At 47.5% G+C, this 11,385-nt stretch overlaps 1 protein-coding gene and 1 long non-coding RNA gene across 7 annotated transcripts in view; both read right to left on the reverse strand.

The window, feature by feature from the left end:
- The window catches only part of SLC6A12 (solute carrier family 6 member 12), a 39,967-nt gene that overhangs the window by 20,846 nt on the left and 7,736 nt on the right, over positions 1–11,385 (reverse strand). For 2 of the 6 annotated variants that reach the window (XM_056339283.1, XM_056339282.1), the window contains 6 exons: positions 10,525–10,636; positions 9,538–9,734; positions 5,801–5,935; positions 4,294–4,434; positions 2,654–2,741; positions 920–1,052 (listed from right to left, as the gene is read on the reverse strand). In XM_056339283.1, the coding sequence (XP_056195258.1) occupies positions 920–1,052; positions 2,654–2,741; positions 4,294–4,434; positions 5,801–5,935; positions 9,538–9,730 (690 nt within the window). In that variant the 5' untranslated portion in view covers positions 9,731–9,734; positions 10,525–10,636. The remainder of the gene's footprint in view (positions 1–919; positions 1,053–2,653; positions 2,742–4,293; positions 4,435–5,800; positions 5,936–9,537; positions 9,735–10,524; positions 10,637–11,385) is intronic. The other 4 variants (XM_056339281.1, XM_056339280.1, XM_056339284.1 and 1 more) reach the window with 3 other exon arrangements.
- LOC130149541 (uncharacterized) lies at positions 8,157–9,360 on the reverse strand. Its single transcript, XR_008821949.1, has 2 exons — positions 9,235–9,360; positions 8,157–8,766 (listed from the first exon to the last, which is right to left on the reverse strand). It is a non-coding gene; the product is annotated as an uncharacterized LOC130149541 (long non-coding RNA).

An 11,385-nucleotide genomic window follows, 5' to 3' on the forward strand; every position in this document is an offset into this window, starting at 1 on the left:
GCCCAGTCTGGTTTTAAGGTGGGAGATGGGATTTGACACTGAAACATGTGTGTCCAGTACAACAGGGAGCATCTGCCAACAGGAAGGATACTGATTTGAAAGTCTGTTGCAGAAATTGGTTCCCCTCCCTTTGCTATTGGGACATCCCCTGGATACCCACAAGACCCAACCATCACAAATGACCCACCCATCCCACTGCATCTCCAGGAAGGAAGAAGGTCAAGGACATAGCACCATCCCTAAGACCAACCCCAAAGCATCACACATTCATTCAGTCCAGAAGGATAACCAGTCCACCTGATGTACAGGATCAACATCAGGAGGAAGCATTGGCTCCAGCCTCACCAGCAAAATGCAGAAAGTGATTTGCTGAGCCAAAACCCACAGAGCCGGGGAGAGTACAAAGGAAAGCACAAAGACATGTCTCCCATCCTAAGTATTTTGCAGGATAAAGAAGCAGGAGAGATTCATTATCTATTCACTGTGCTGGTTACAGGCAGCAGCTTGTCTATTTTGCTCCAGTGTTTAATTATTGCCAGAGATAGGAAATTTGCCAGTGTAGAGTATCTTGTTAAAAACTCCAGCAAGCCACACCAGGACAACACACGTGATTAGATGATTTCTAACAGCACTTGAAAGGTATCCATCAGCCACTGTGCGTTTCTACAAGGCAAAAGGTGACCCAAGACTCCCCTCAGTTCCCTGTTCTCTTCTCCCTGTTTCACGTACCCTTTTATTCTTCCTCTTATGGGTCAAACACAACTGGTGTAAATCAGTGTGGCCTCACCAGGTTTTAGGTTTGACTTTGGTGCAGTGTGTCTCCTGCCTCTACTTCATGAAGAGGGAAAAAAGATCGGGGAAGAAATGTAAGATGGGTACAAGGAGGCTTATGGAACAGGAGGACAATCTCCATTCCTACTTTGCCTGTGGACTTGACCCCCTTCCAGATGCAGAAGTAGCAGATGATCCACGCCAGCAGGAGACACAGAGCCAGCTCCCAGCGCACAGTGCCCAGTTTGTGAATACCATCCGTGAGCCCCAGGACTCGCTTCCTGCCGGTGTCCAGGGACATGGAGAGAAGCATTAACACCCCAGACCGCACTCATCCATACAGACCTTTCCCATATTATCCCATCCAAAGACTTAACAGACTATCCACGATGCATCTGCCCAGGCTCCCAGCCTTGCAAGTCACCCCAGCTCTGCCTTGGGCTCCCCGTCTCTCATTTCTGCTGACACTGCTCCACCATGTCCTGTAGCTGGCCCTAGCCCTCCCACTCTCCAAGCCCACGGTGCTGTGCCCGTCAGACCTATGCAACACAAAATCACCATATGTTCCCCATTGCTCCCCGACCCTGGCAGTTGCCCAGTGGACACCACTCAATCCAAAGTAGGCCACCAATGCCATCATCACCCCTTGGTCACTGCTCTTCCTCTGGCCTCCCCATATACTATGGACACCCTATATGTAAGCATAAATGGCCTTTATGATTCCCATGCCCTTCAGCCTCATTCCCTGAAGACTCACTGTCATGAAGGTGGGCCACACGAAAGCTCAGCACTGCAGCTCATGCAGTCCACAGAAGCTCAACTCCACACTTAGGAGACCTTTGCACACCCATCTCCATACCAGTCCCCTCAGAGTCTCCTTGCCCTTGCAACCTCTGCAGAAAACCTGAACAGTCATTTCAGATGGGCCACAGCTCTCACTAAATAGTATGGTGCAAAGAATAGGGCAGGAGATGGGGTCCAGCACTGTGCAGACTTTCTGCACCCATGGACACATGTCATCTTCTATGTGCCCTGTGGTGGCTGCAAGGGGCAAAGGACACTCAAGCTTTTCAGAGGCACTTCAGGAGCCATAAATGGGGAAAAAAATCCACCAAAACTGCTGAAGCTGAGCTCCTGGCATTCCTCTTCTTTGTGAGACCTTCCTCAGTTGAGTGTGGAGGTGTAGTGTGGCCCCAGCAGCCATTTCATCCTCTCCAGGCTGTAGTGACGTCTCTCTCTGGAACACCATCTGGCCTGATGCAGGACCCCTCAAAGGTGTCTTATTGCCTCCAGCCCCATGACCAAACCTCCCTGAGCTCCTCTTTGGCATCTCACACATGCACCTCAGACCCCTGCTCTCCAGGGAAGAGCCTGAGCAGCCTGACGGACCACTTCCTTTAGACACCAAGCAAGATGTGGTCAGAAGAAGAGAAAAAGCAGTTTTGTTCCTTTCTGTTTCACTGTAAAGGACTGGTCAGTCTGCCTCGGCCTCTCACACTTTCCTGCCAACAGTAGCAACACCCAACACAAGTATCCCCTGCTTACAGCAAGTCCTCATCTTCTTTTGGTGCCTCTTTCTGTGGCCACTCTCACCCACGCACCTCAGCGCCAGAAAGGGAACATGCCACACGTGTGTGTGTGCACATGAGCACCCTTGGGCAGGCGCACTGTGAGCAGCCTTCGGGGTGTATCTGGTCCTCATGCCTCTGGGCTCTGTGCTGATCTCCTCGGCAGCTCAGAGCATTGTGCTGCCCGTGTTTGTGTCTGACATGTGGCACCTCGGTTGGTCCTACAGAGACGCACAGCCCTCTGCCCGGATACTCCTACAGCTGCAGCCTTTAGATGAGAGAGGAGCCTGAACAGAGGGAAAGCAATCACGTACTCCCAAAACTCAATCATTGGGGAGGTGGCGTTCGCAGGCAAGGTCCTGTTGTCCAGGCTGGATCTATTCAGAAATTCCACACAGAGATCTACCAAAAGAAAAGGAAGCTGATGAGCCAGAGAAATTCTCCAAGGCTCCTCCATGATGGGAAGCTCCTTCCCCTCTCTACCCTAACCCTCACTCTGGCAGCACATGAACCCTTCACCCCGTGCTATAGAGGATCTCATTAAACTGTTGCATCTCATTAAAGCATCTCGTTAAACTCTGGCTCTCCCCAGCTATGAATCCCAATCCAGTGGGCTTCGGGAACAGGAGGGGGACAGAGAGAGTAGTTCCCTGCCAAATGTAAACCAGATGGCTACAAAACAGAGATTATTGAGGGATAGCCACTATGAGTAGCCAGGATAGAAAATCCCATACTTCTCCCACAGCACACACCATTCCCTGTCTACACATGCATGCATATGTTCACACACACCACAGATGCCTTCACGTTCCATTCTGCCATCCCCAACCCTATCACATAGCATGAAATTACTAAAACCGGAGGAGATGCCACGCATCCAGGAAATGTGCCTTATCCTGCATCTGGCAAGCAAAAGACAGTCCACCAGAAAACTGAGCAAGCCCAGCTCTGGCTGGGATGCTTCTGCCTGTTTAGAGAATATCTGTGGCTTTCCTCTCAAAGAAACCCATGCTGGGGTAAAAGGCTGGTCACCTCTGCTGGGATGAAAGGGCAGAGGAAGCTGTGAGTGAATGGCCCATGGGGTGGAGAAATTGAAGACATCACAGAAATTAATCATCTGACCAAAAGAAAAAGGGAGGGTACTGAGCTGCTGCCAAAGTTGTTTCCAGTCTGGCTTTCCACTGAGAGCAAAACGACCTATTGAACATAGTAAAAAAGGCCTGTCAAGGACATTAGATCCATGAGGATTACCTCACATCTACTCCGTCTTCCCAGGCACAGCTCAAGTGCATTAAATAAAACTAAAGCCAGGTCTTCTCTGCTGGGCACAGTTATGCAAATTGTAGGCATGATGAGATGAGACCCCTGGCCAGTGTAATGGTATAGAGGCTTGTATGGTTGTGATTAGACCAGACAAGCAGTGCCTTTAGAGTTTTGTGTTACTGGTTCCTGCATTGGGAGACCTGTACTGGCAAAATCCTCCAGCACAGGCTTGGCTTGATTTAGCCAAAAGCTGAGTGAACGAACGAAACTACTCAGCACACGGCAGCAACTGTCCCAGCAACTCCAAAGAGACAGTAAGATAAATTATTGTACCAGAGCTAATGGAAATCTCCTGCCATGTGAGGAGAACTCTAGACAGGCTTGAAAACTCTCCCAACTCACCCACCTCTTCCACTTGCCAAAAAATGCAGATCTTTCAGTGAAATCTCGACACCCAAAACATCTCTGTGCAGAAATAGGTTTACTGTCCCCTGCTGCCAGGCATAGGGTCACACCACTCAACCTTCCTGACACTCGCCCATGGTGAATGAAGACAGTCACCTTGGCTGGAGTACCAAACCACATATCAACTTAGGAGAGCTTTTTTTCTGAATAAAAAATATTTTCTACAAAACCCAAATAATTTCTGGGAATTGGGAAGGAGCTATAAGCTGACCAAGGGAAGTTGTACCTGTGTTCCAGGGGTTATTACAGCTGGCCCACGGTAGCACTGCAGTGAAGGAGCTGAACAGGTAGAAGAGTGCCCAGGACAGGATGATGATGTAGTAGATATTCAGATAGCACTCAATGACTTGTGAGGCATACCCAAGTCCTGTGAAGGAAAGCAGAGGAGGTGAGGATGAGGCTGCCAACCAACTCCCAACATATCAGGCTTAACTGCAAACAAAGACATAGATTGTGCCATGGTTAGAGGGGTGCAACACCAACCACACAGTTCACTAGAGAATAGGGAGAGAGAATTTTGTGACTGTACGTGCAGACAGGAAACATTGATGGTATCTCTAGACAAGTCTATGATGGAACAGAGAGAAAACCTTTCACTGATGGAAAAATCTTTTTCTGACCACTACCATAGTACTGCATTACACTACCTCTCCTACAGGAAAGCCAGCTCTAGCTTTTAAAGAAAAGAAATGCAGGTGAGTTTCTTCCTTCTGGAAACACTCAGGCAAACAAGGTTCTCACAGCTGATACACATCATGCATGAAGTACTGTGTCAGAGAAAAAATACAGATTTAGGAGCTGAGCTCTGGACTTGGATCCTGCTTGTGCCCGTCACTCGCTGAGACAACAGAAAAGGAATCAGGTCAGAAAGGCCCAATTTATTTATTTAAAACTGGTTGTCAGTGCCCTTTGAGATGCCACTGCTGTCCACCTCCAGGCGCCGTGCCAGAGCACAAGGGTTCTCCAGTGCAGGAGGTCCTGGACTCCCCAGGGAATTTCAGATAGCACTGCACACCTGCGCCTGAGGGAATGAACCAGGCCTTTAATCTGCCTGAGCACGGGGCTCTCTGTCTGATAAACGTGGGTAACAAGCTCTCCTCTGGACAGGAGAATTGTGGATGTTAAATTCATTGACATATTAATGTCATTAAACAACCTTCCTCAGGGCCCCAGGAGTCCTGGTTCTTACACCCGTGCCTTAGCCACAACCCCAGCCCATCTCCAGGCTGTCAGACCAGTGCGTGCAGTGTGATTCCCCCCAGTTCGCAGGACACCAGCCTGCAAATGCTGCCACAGCAGCCCTGGGCACAGCGACGGGCAGGGAAAGTGCCATAAGCCAGCCAGCCTTCCTCATCCTCTTCTTTCTTCAGTATTGTCCTGGACTACATGCAAATGTTTGTGTATTGACATTTCCATCCTCCTCCTCCTGCTTGCTGGCCATCCTGCTTCTCCTCTCTCCCAAGCTCCGAGCATCTCAAAGCAGAGACCCTGGCTCGGCTGGACCAGCACAGCCCCCAGCCAGCACCACACACCCTCAGTCACCTACGGGGAGGGAGGGGACAGGGCACTGCCCCCGCACACACAGCAGTCACCAGGAGGGATAACAAAGCTGGGAGAGAGAGGAAGGGAGGGAGTATAAAGGAGAGAGAAAAAAACAGAATAACATTTCCAAAAAAGGCTCTGAGTCTTAATTGTTAGAAAGTACTGCCAGTAATGCCCATAACTTGACTGACCTTCAAAGATGGGACAGATCTTCCTCCAGGCAGTGACCCCTCCCTGGCTGGTGTACTGCCCCAGTGCCGTCTCCAGGAAGAACAGTGGAATCCCGCAGGTGAAGAGGAAGATGAGGTAAGGGATGAGGAAGGCTCCTGTAGAGAGGGGTAAGATGCTGCCCCAGAAACCTCTTTAAAAACTTATTCCCATCACCCCTTGCCCGGTACCTGGGGCCACAGCTGGAATCAGCTAGATAAACACAAATATTTCTCTGAATTAACTGTGCAACCTCTGTTCAAAAACCAAGGTCTCCATCACCATAATTGCTTGGAAAAAAGCCCAAGGATGGTATGTCTTGTGTTACTGCAGTACTTCTGCATTTGGTCTTAGCCAAATCCTAGAAGTAAGGAGTAGTCAGGCAAGGGGATAAAAAAAGGCAGCACTGTAGGATTTTTCCCTGCTTCACTCTCCTGACCTTGTTCTAACTTTCAGCAGGAGTCGGGCAAAGCAAAAGCAGTCCTTGTTTCACATAACCACATTTGTTCTGCTTTTCCTGGGAGTCACAGCAAAACTCCCACTTGCCCAGAGGATACAAACCTGGAGGCTGGTGACATTTCTTGATGAGTAATAAATTTACCGGGATATAAATTTGCTTGAGACATATTTTACATCAAATTTGAAAAGCAGTTTGCACCAGAAGAATGGAAGTAGGGGAAGGGCAACAGAATATCTTTCCAGCATTTTCAAAATGGAAAAGTTTAACTTCTCTCTTCAAATTCAATTTTTTTATTAAAATATAGAGAAATGTCTTAAGATAAATCAGCCTGAAATAGCTCTCAAACTAACCCTTGATGAAATGGAAGAGGAAGGGGAGAGAGAACAGGGTGGGTTGTTTTTTTTCAGAAACAATGATCAACAAAAACAAAGCATGAGAAAAGACAAACAAACAAACAAAATAGGAAACAAAAAAAGATTTAATGCCCTGTTTAAAACTGTCTGAATCTTTTTTCCTTCTTTTCAGTTTTGCAGCCAAATAGAAACACCCAACATTTTCACTGTTCCGCTCAAAACTGCCTCTGAGATCTATTTCACTGTTGACCTTCCTTCTATCACCTCAGTCTTTCTCCCCATCATTCGTGTAGGTTTTCACACTTTTTCTCCCCTCCAAACAGGCCAAGGCAACTGCCTTCCTCACTGGAACAGCTGTCGAGGTTTTGCTATCCTATAGAGTAAATTTTTGGTCATGAGTACCTCCCGCTGCCACTGCCAGAGCCGAGCCAGACATTGTTCCCCAGGCCCTCTCCTCCCCTGCCAGCACAGGCGTTTGCACTGGAATTCCTTCCCATGACAATTAGCAACTAGGAACGCTTTCTTGTTTTTAAACTTGGGTTTAAGCCAATAATGTTGCAAATACAAGGAACATCTAAATTCCCCCTAAACACAGCTGTGCCACAGCTACAGGGGACCTGTGGCTGGAAGGAGGGAGGCTGGTTCACAGCGTCGTCCAGCCTTGCAGAGCAGGGAATGGGAGCTGCATATGCTGAACTAGAGGCAGCTGCTGCTGTTGGTGCTGCACGACATCTCTCTGTGTGCCAAATCTACAAGACAGTTTTAATATCCTGCACACACATGGGCCTTTCAGCAGGTCCCATACTCTCTCCTCTGTTGCCATTTGTCCCGGAGGCTGATCCATTTTAGTTTCTGAGTAATGAGGGCTTTCTTACATCTTTATTGCCTTGTCGCTCTTAACCTTCCCAGAGCAGTTACCAGCTGAAACTCCATCTGTGATCTCCCCCGTCTGCTGCTCCACTGGAGGACACTCAGCCCAGAGAGAAGCCCCTAAAACAGACTCTCTTTCCTTAGGAGTCAGTAACAAGTTCAGGATGTTGAGCAATTAGATCAAATTTGAAAGGTCAACCACAGATAAGTTTACACTTGGTTGCTTTAAAGCAATTTAGCACAATTATTTTTATGCCCTCTGTCTTTACAGCTTTATATCCATCTCAGTATGTCCAAAGGTGGAGAAAGGTGACAGGACAGCAGTCTCCAATTTACCAGGAGGGTGGCACAGGGACACAGCATTTATAGGTAGAAAATGTCTTTTTTTGTAATTTGAAGGACTTTTCCAACGGTGACAATATCTTTGAGTGTCATGGGAAAGACAGTGCCTTGTCCCATACTAATTTGTTGGCCACCTTGTTCCCTAGAGCCTGAGAGAGAGAGAAAGGTACCTTCTGTGTAGTAGCATGCTTTCTGCAAAGGCCGTGTGTGAGCTGTGAGGGAAAGACTCTCCCATCCTAATCTTTCCCAAGCCTAGCCTTGTTGGCTTCTGAATCACAGCCTTAGATATTCCAAAGGAGTTTAATTATATTTAAAAAAAAAAAAAGTTATTCAGTAGATATCTAAAGTGAACAAAAGTAGCCTTTTCACTTACACTAATTAGCATACAAATTGCAAGGACTACTGAACTGGATACCATAGGCATAAACTATGCAAAGATATCATCTGAGCTCAGGAAGAAATTTTCCATGCAAAACCCATGACTTCTCCCAAAGCGCCACTGCAGAATGGGCTGTTCAATCAGATGCACCACTAGTGTTTACTAACCCGTGCTGGTCTGACTTGCTTTTGGTGCCTCCAGTTCCTACCATCAAAACCTCAGAGAAGGAGACTGGCGGATGTACTAAAAACCATCCTAGGTTCAAGAAAAACTCAATTCCATTTTCTTTAACTGTTCTTTTATCCAGCCTCCATTTGGTGCAGAGAAGATATTGTATTGATTCCTGTTTGATTTGGATTAACTCCAGTAACAGCACAGGGGACAGGAATCTGGGAGTCCTGGAATGAACTACAGCTGAATCACTCATCCATTGGTGAAAGCTCACAGCACCTTGGGAAAGAAAGGCCTTTGTGGCATGGTCTGCAGAGAAAGGAAGTTTAAAGTGGGGGGAACATGCAAGTCCCAAAGCATTATTTCAAGGTGTCTCTAGAAAACAAGAACAAAAGAGAAGTTATTGCTGTATTTGACATGTAATTTATTATTCCTTCTTTAGTTTTATATAGTTAGATTTTGATTCACCAAGAAAAGTTAGTGACAGTCAATTATTCCCTTCCTCTGTCCCAGTTTCATTTTATTGTTATGAGAAAGTTTAATTTTCAACCTGTAATGATCTTATTGCAGTGTTATTGGAAAAGGAGAGTCACACAAGAAACAAAAGGGAAGGGGAACGAACCCTCCCTGGGGATGGGTTCTCCTAGCGGTGGGTTGCCCACTGGGAGAACTGTTCCTGGGGAAGAGGTAGCAATGTCCTTCTAGGGGTATCAGGCCTTGGCAAGGATACCAGCACCACCAAACCCTTTCCTAACAAGGACCTGAGAGAGGTAGGGGTGGCACAGAGAGTAAGAAAAGGGAATTATGCCGGAGGATTTTGCTGATAGTTTACTGACCACTCACAGCATTTGGTGGTTTTGGAAGATGACTTGTTTCTCAAGATGTCCAAGAGCCTTAAAGAGTTACTAATGTTCATTTTGGCATCTGAATTTGGGAGAGCTGCTTTAAGAAACAGTACCCGCTAGGGAGCTGGATTCACCCCTCAGGTTTTTTTCCTCGTGGATTTTGCAGGAGCTGATTTGCTAGAGGAAAGAATAAGGGAGTGCAGGTGGGGGCACACGAGGCATAGGAGAAATGGGTCAGGCATCCATGTATCTCTTGTCGTGCCTACAGACCTAGGATAACTCATGCATGCTATGAACTTACCACCGCCGTTCTTGTAGCAGAGGTACGGGAACCTCCACACATTACCCAGACCAATTATCTCCCCAGCCACAGACAGCACAAACTCCATTTTGCTACTCCACTGGCCTCTCTCTTCCATTTCCTCCTTTTCTATCTCTTCAGGGGCTGCAATGGCCCCATTGGCCTCTCCTTCCTTAGCCACGGCTCCTGTCATGGCTCTGTGGGACAGAGGAAAGAGACGACATGGGCTGTAAGGAACCACTGTGGGACATGCTGGTGGGAAGAGGAGGGAGGGGACCCATCTCCACAACAGATCTGTTCCTAATATCACCGTGAGGTTCCCTTATCCTCTGTAAAATGGCTTCTTTAGTGTCAGCATGAAGCATTTTCACCAAGTTAAGTCAGTGTTGAAGGGATGGAGGAAAGGTCACTGGTCAGGTGAGATGGGCCCACCTGCACCACCCCTTCATTGGACTCACCCCTGAATTCACCCTTCCACCCCCCACAGCCCCTTCCTCATCCTTCCCAGAAGACCAGCCTTAGTGTACCTCCATCTGCCCCTCCGCACCCTGACTAAACCGCTCTGCGTCTCCATCAGTGCTGGAAACTTGGCTGGAACCTCGGAAACAGCAGTTCAGAGGAAAAGAACAGGAGCTGGAGCTGAAGCAGGGCCTGGTGGCAGGAGTTTCCCTTCCACACGTGCTTTATACAGCAACTGTCTCCTTCTGGAGTGGTTTCAGAGGGCCGGATAAAAATGTTACAAATGGACTGTCTGAACAAGAATGGACAACCTGCCATCTTACTTCAAGGCATTGCCAGGAGTGCTGTCTTTGACCCCCTGGACACTACATTACACTACCACACAGCCTGCCACTTCAGCAAAATACTTATTTGACCCAGGGTCCCTTCAGTAACGGACATGGGCACCAATCCTCCACCTTTGCTCAACCGTGCAAAGAATACAGAGCAAGGAAACGAAGCCGTGAGATGAACAAAAGGACCTCATACCTGTGAGGTGTTTCAGGTCTGGGCAAGGAGTATTGAGGTTAGACAAGCTCAGTTACTGCAGTGGAAATGTTGGTAGGAAAAAGCCCAGCAGTGGAAACACGGAGTGAAGTCACTGTTGGAGGAAGCACATCGAATGTGACCGGCCCTCTAGGGTGGTATGAGGAAGACATCCTCCAGTCTATACAAACTCTTGAATTATGTTTAGCATCATCTTGATTAAGCAAAGTTGGTGGCTGCTTGGTACAAGACACAATTTTCTATCATGTACAAAGTCCTTTAATTAGCTAGGTAATTTACTAGGCAAAATTCACACAGACCAGACTGAATGTTCTTTTTCACAACGTCTTCGTATTGTTTACAGGCATTTGATTATGAGAAGAAACTAAAGTGTGAAGAAAGCAAGCTCCCTTTTACTTAGCTAAAAAAAATTCTCCTCAAAAGCTTGCTGTGATGAGTTACGCGAGATAGGATGCACATGTGAGTCCACCCAGAAAGCACAGACCTAACACGAGCAGGGTAGCCGGTGAACTGTGCCAGGGAAGTCCTAACTCTAGCCACATCTCACTGGTGGCATTACTGAGCAGAAGCTCAAGGGATACACATTCCCATACCAGGGTTAGGGAACTACACTACAAATCTCTCCAAAGCCTCTCCAAAGCAACAGCATCTCTGCTTCCATTCCCTCCAGTTAAGAGTACTAAGAAATCAGGCCTTTGTTGCTTCACATCAGCTTACAGCCTTGGTTTGCTGGTGGTTTGATAGGTTTTTTAATAGCACAACTATCATTCCTTATGCGCCTCCTAAGGGGACATCCCCATCTCCAGGGAGCAGCAGGGACAGCAACCTGCATCACTCACACTA

Source organism: Falco biarmicus, chromosome 5 (genome assembly GCF_023638135.1).
Source record: "Falco biarmicus isolate bFalBia1 chromosome 5, bFalBia1.pri, whole genome shotgun sequence".
Classification (NCBI taxonomy): Eukaryota; Metazoa; Chordata; class Aves; order Falconiformes; family Falconidae; genus Falco; species Falco biarmicus.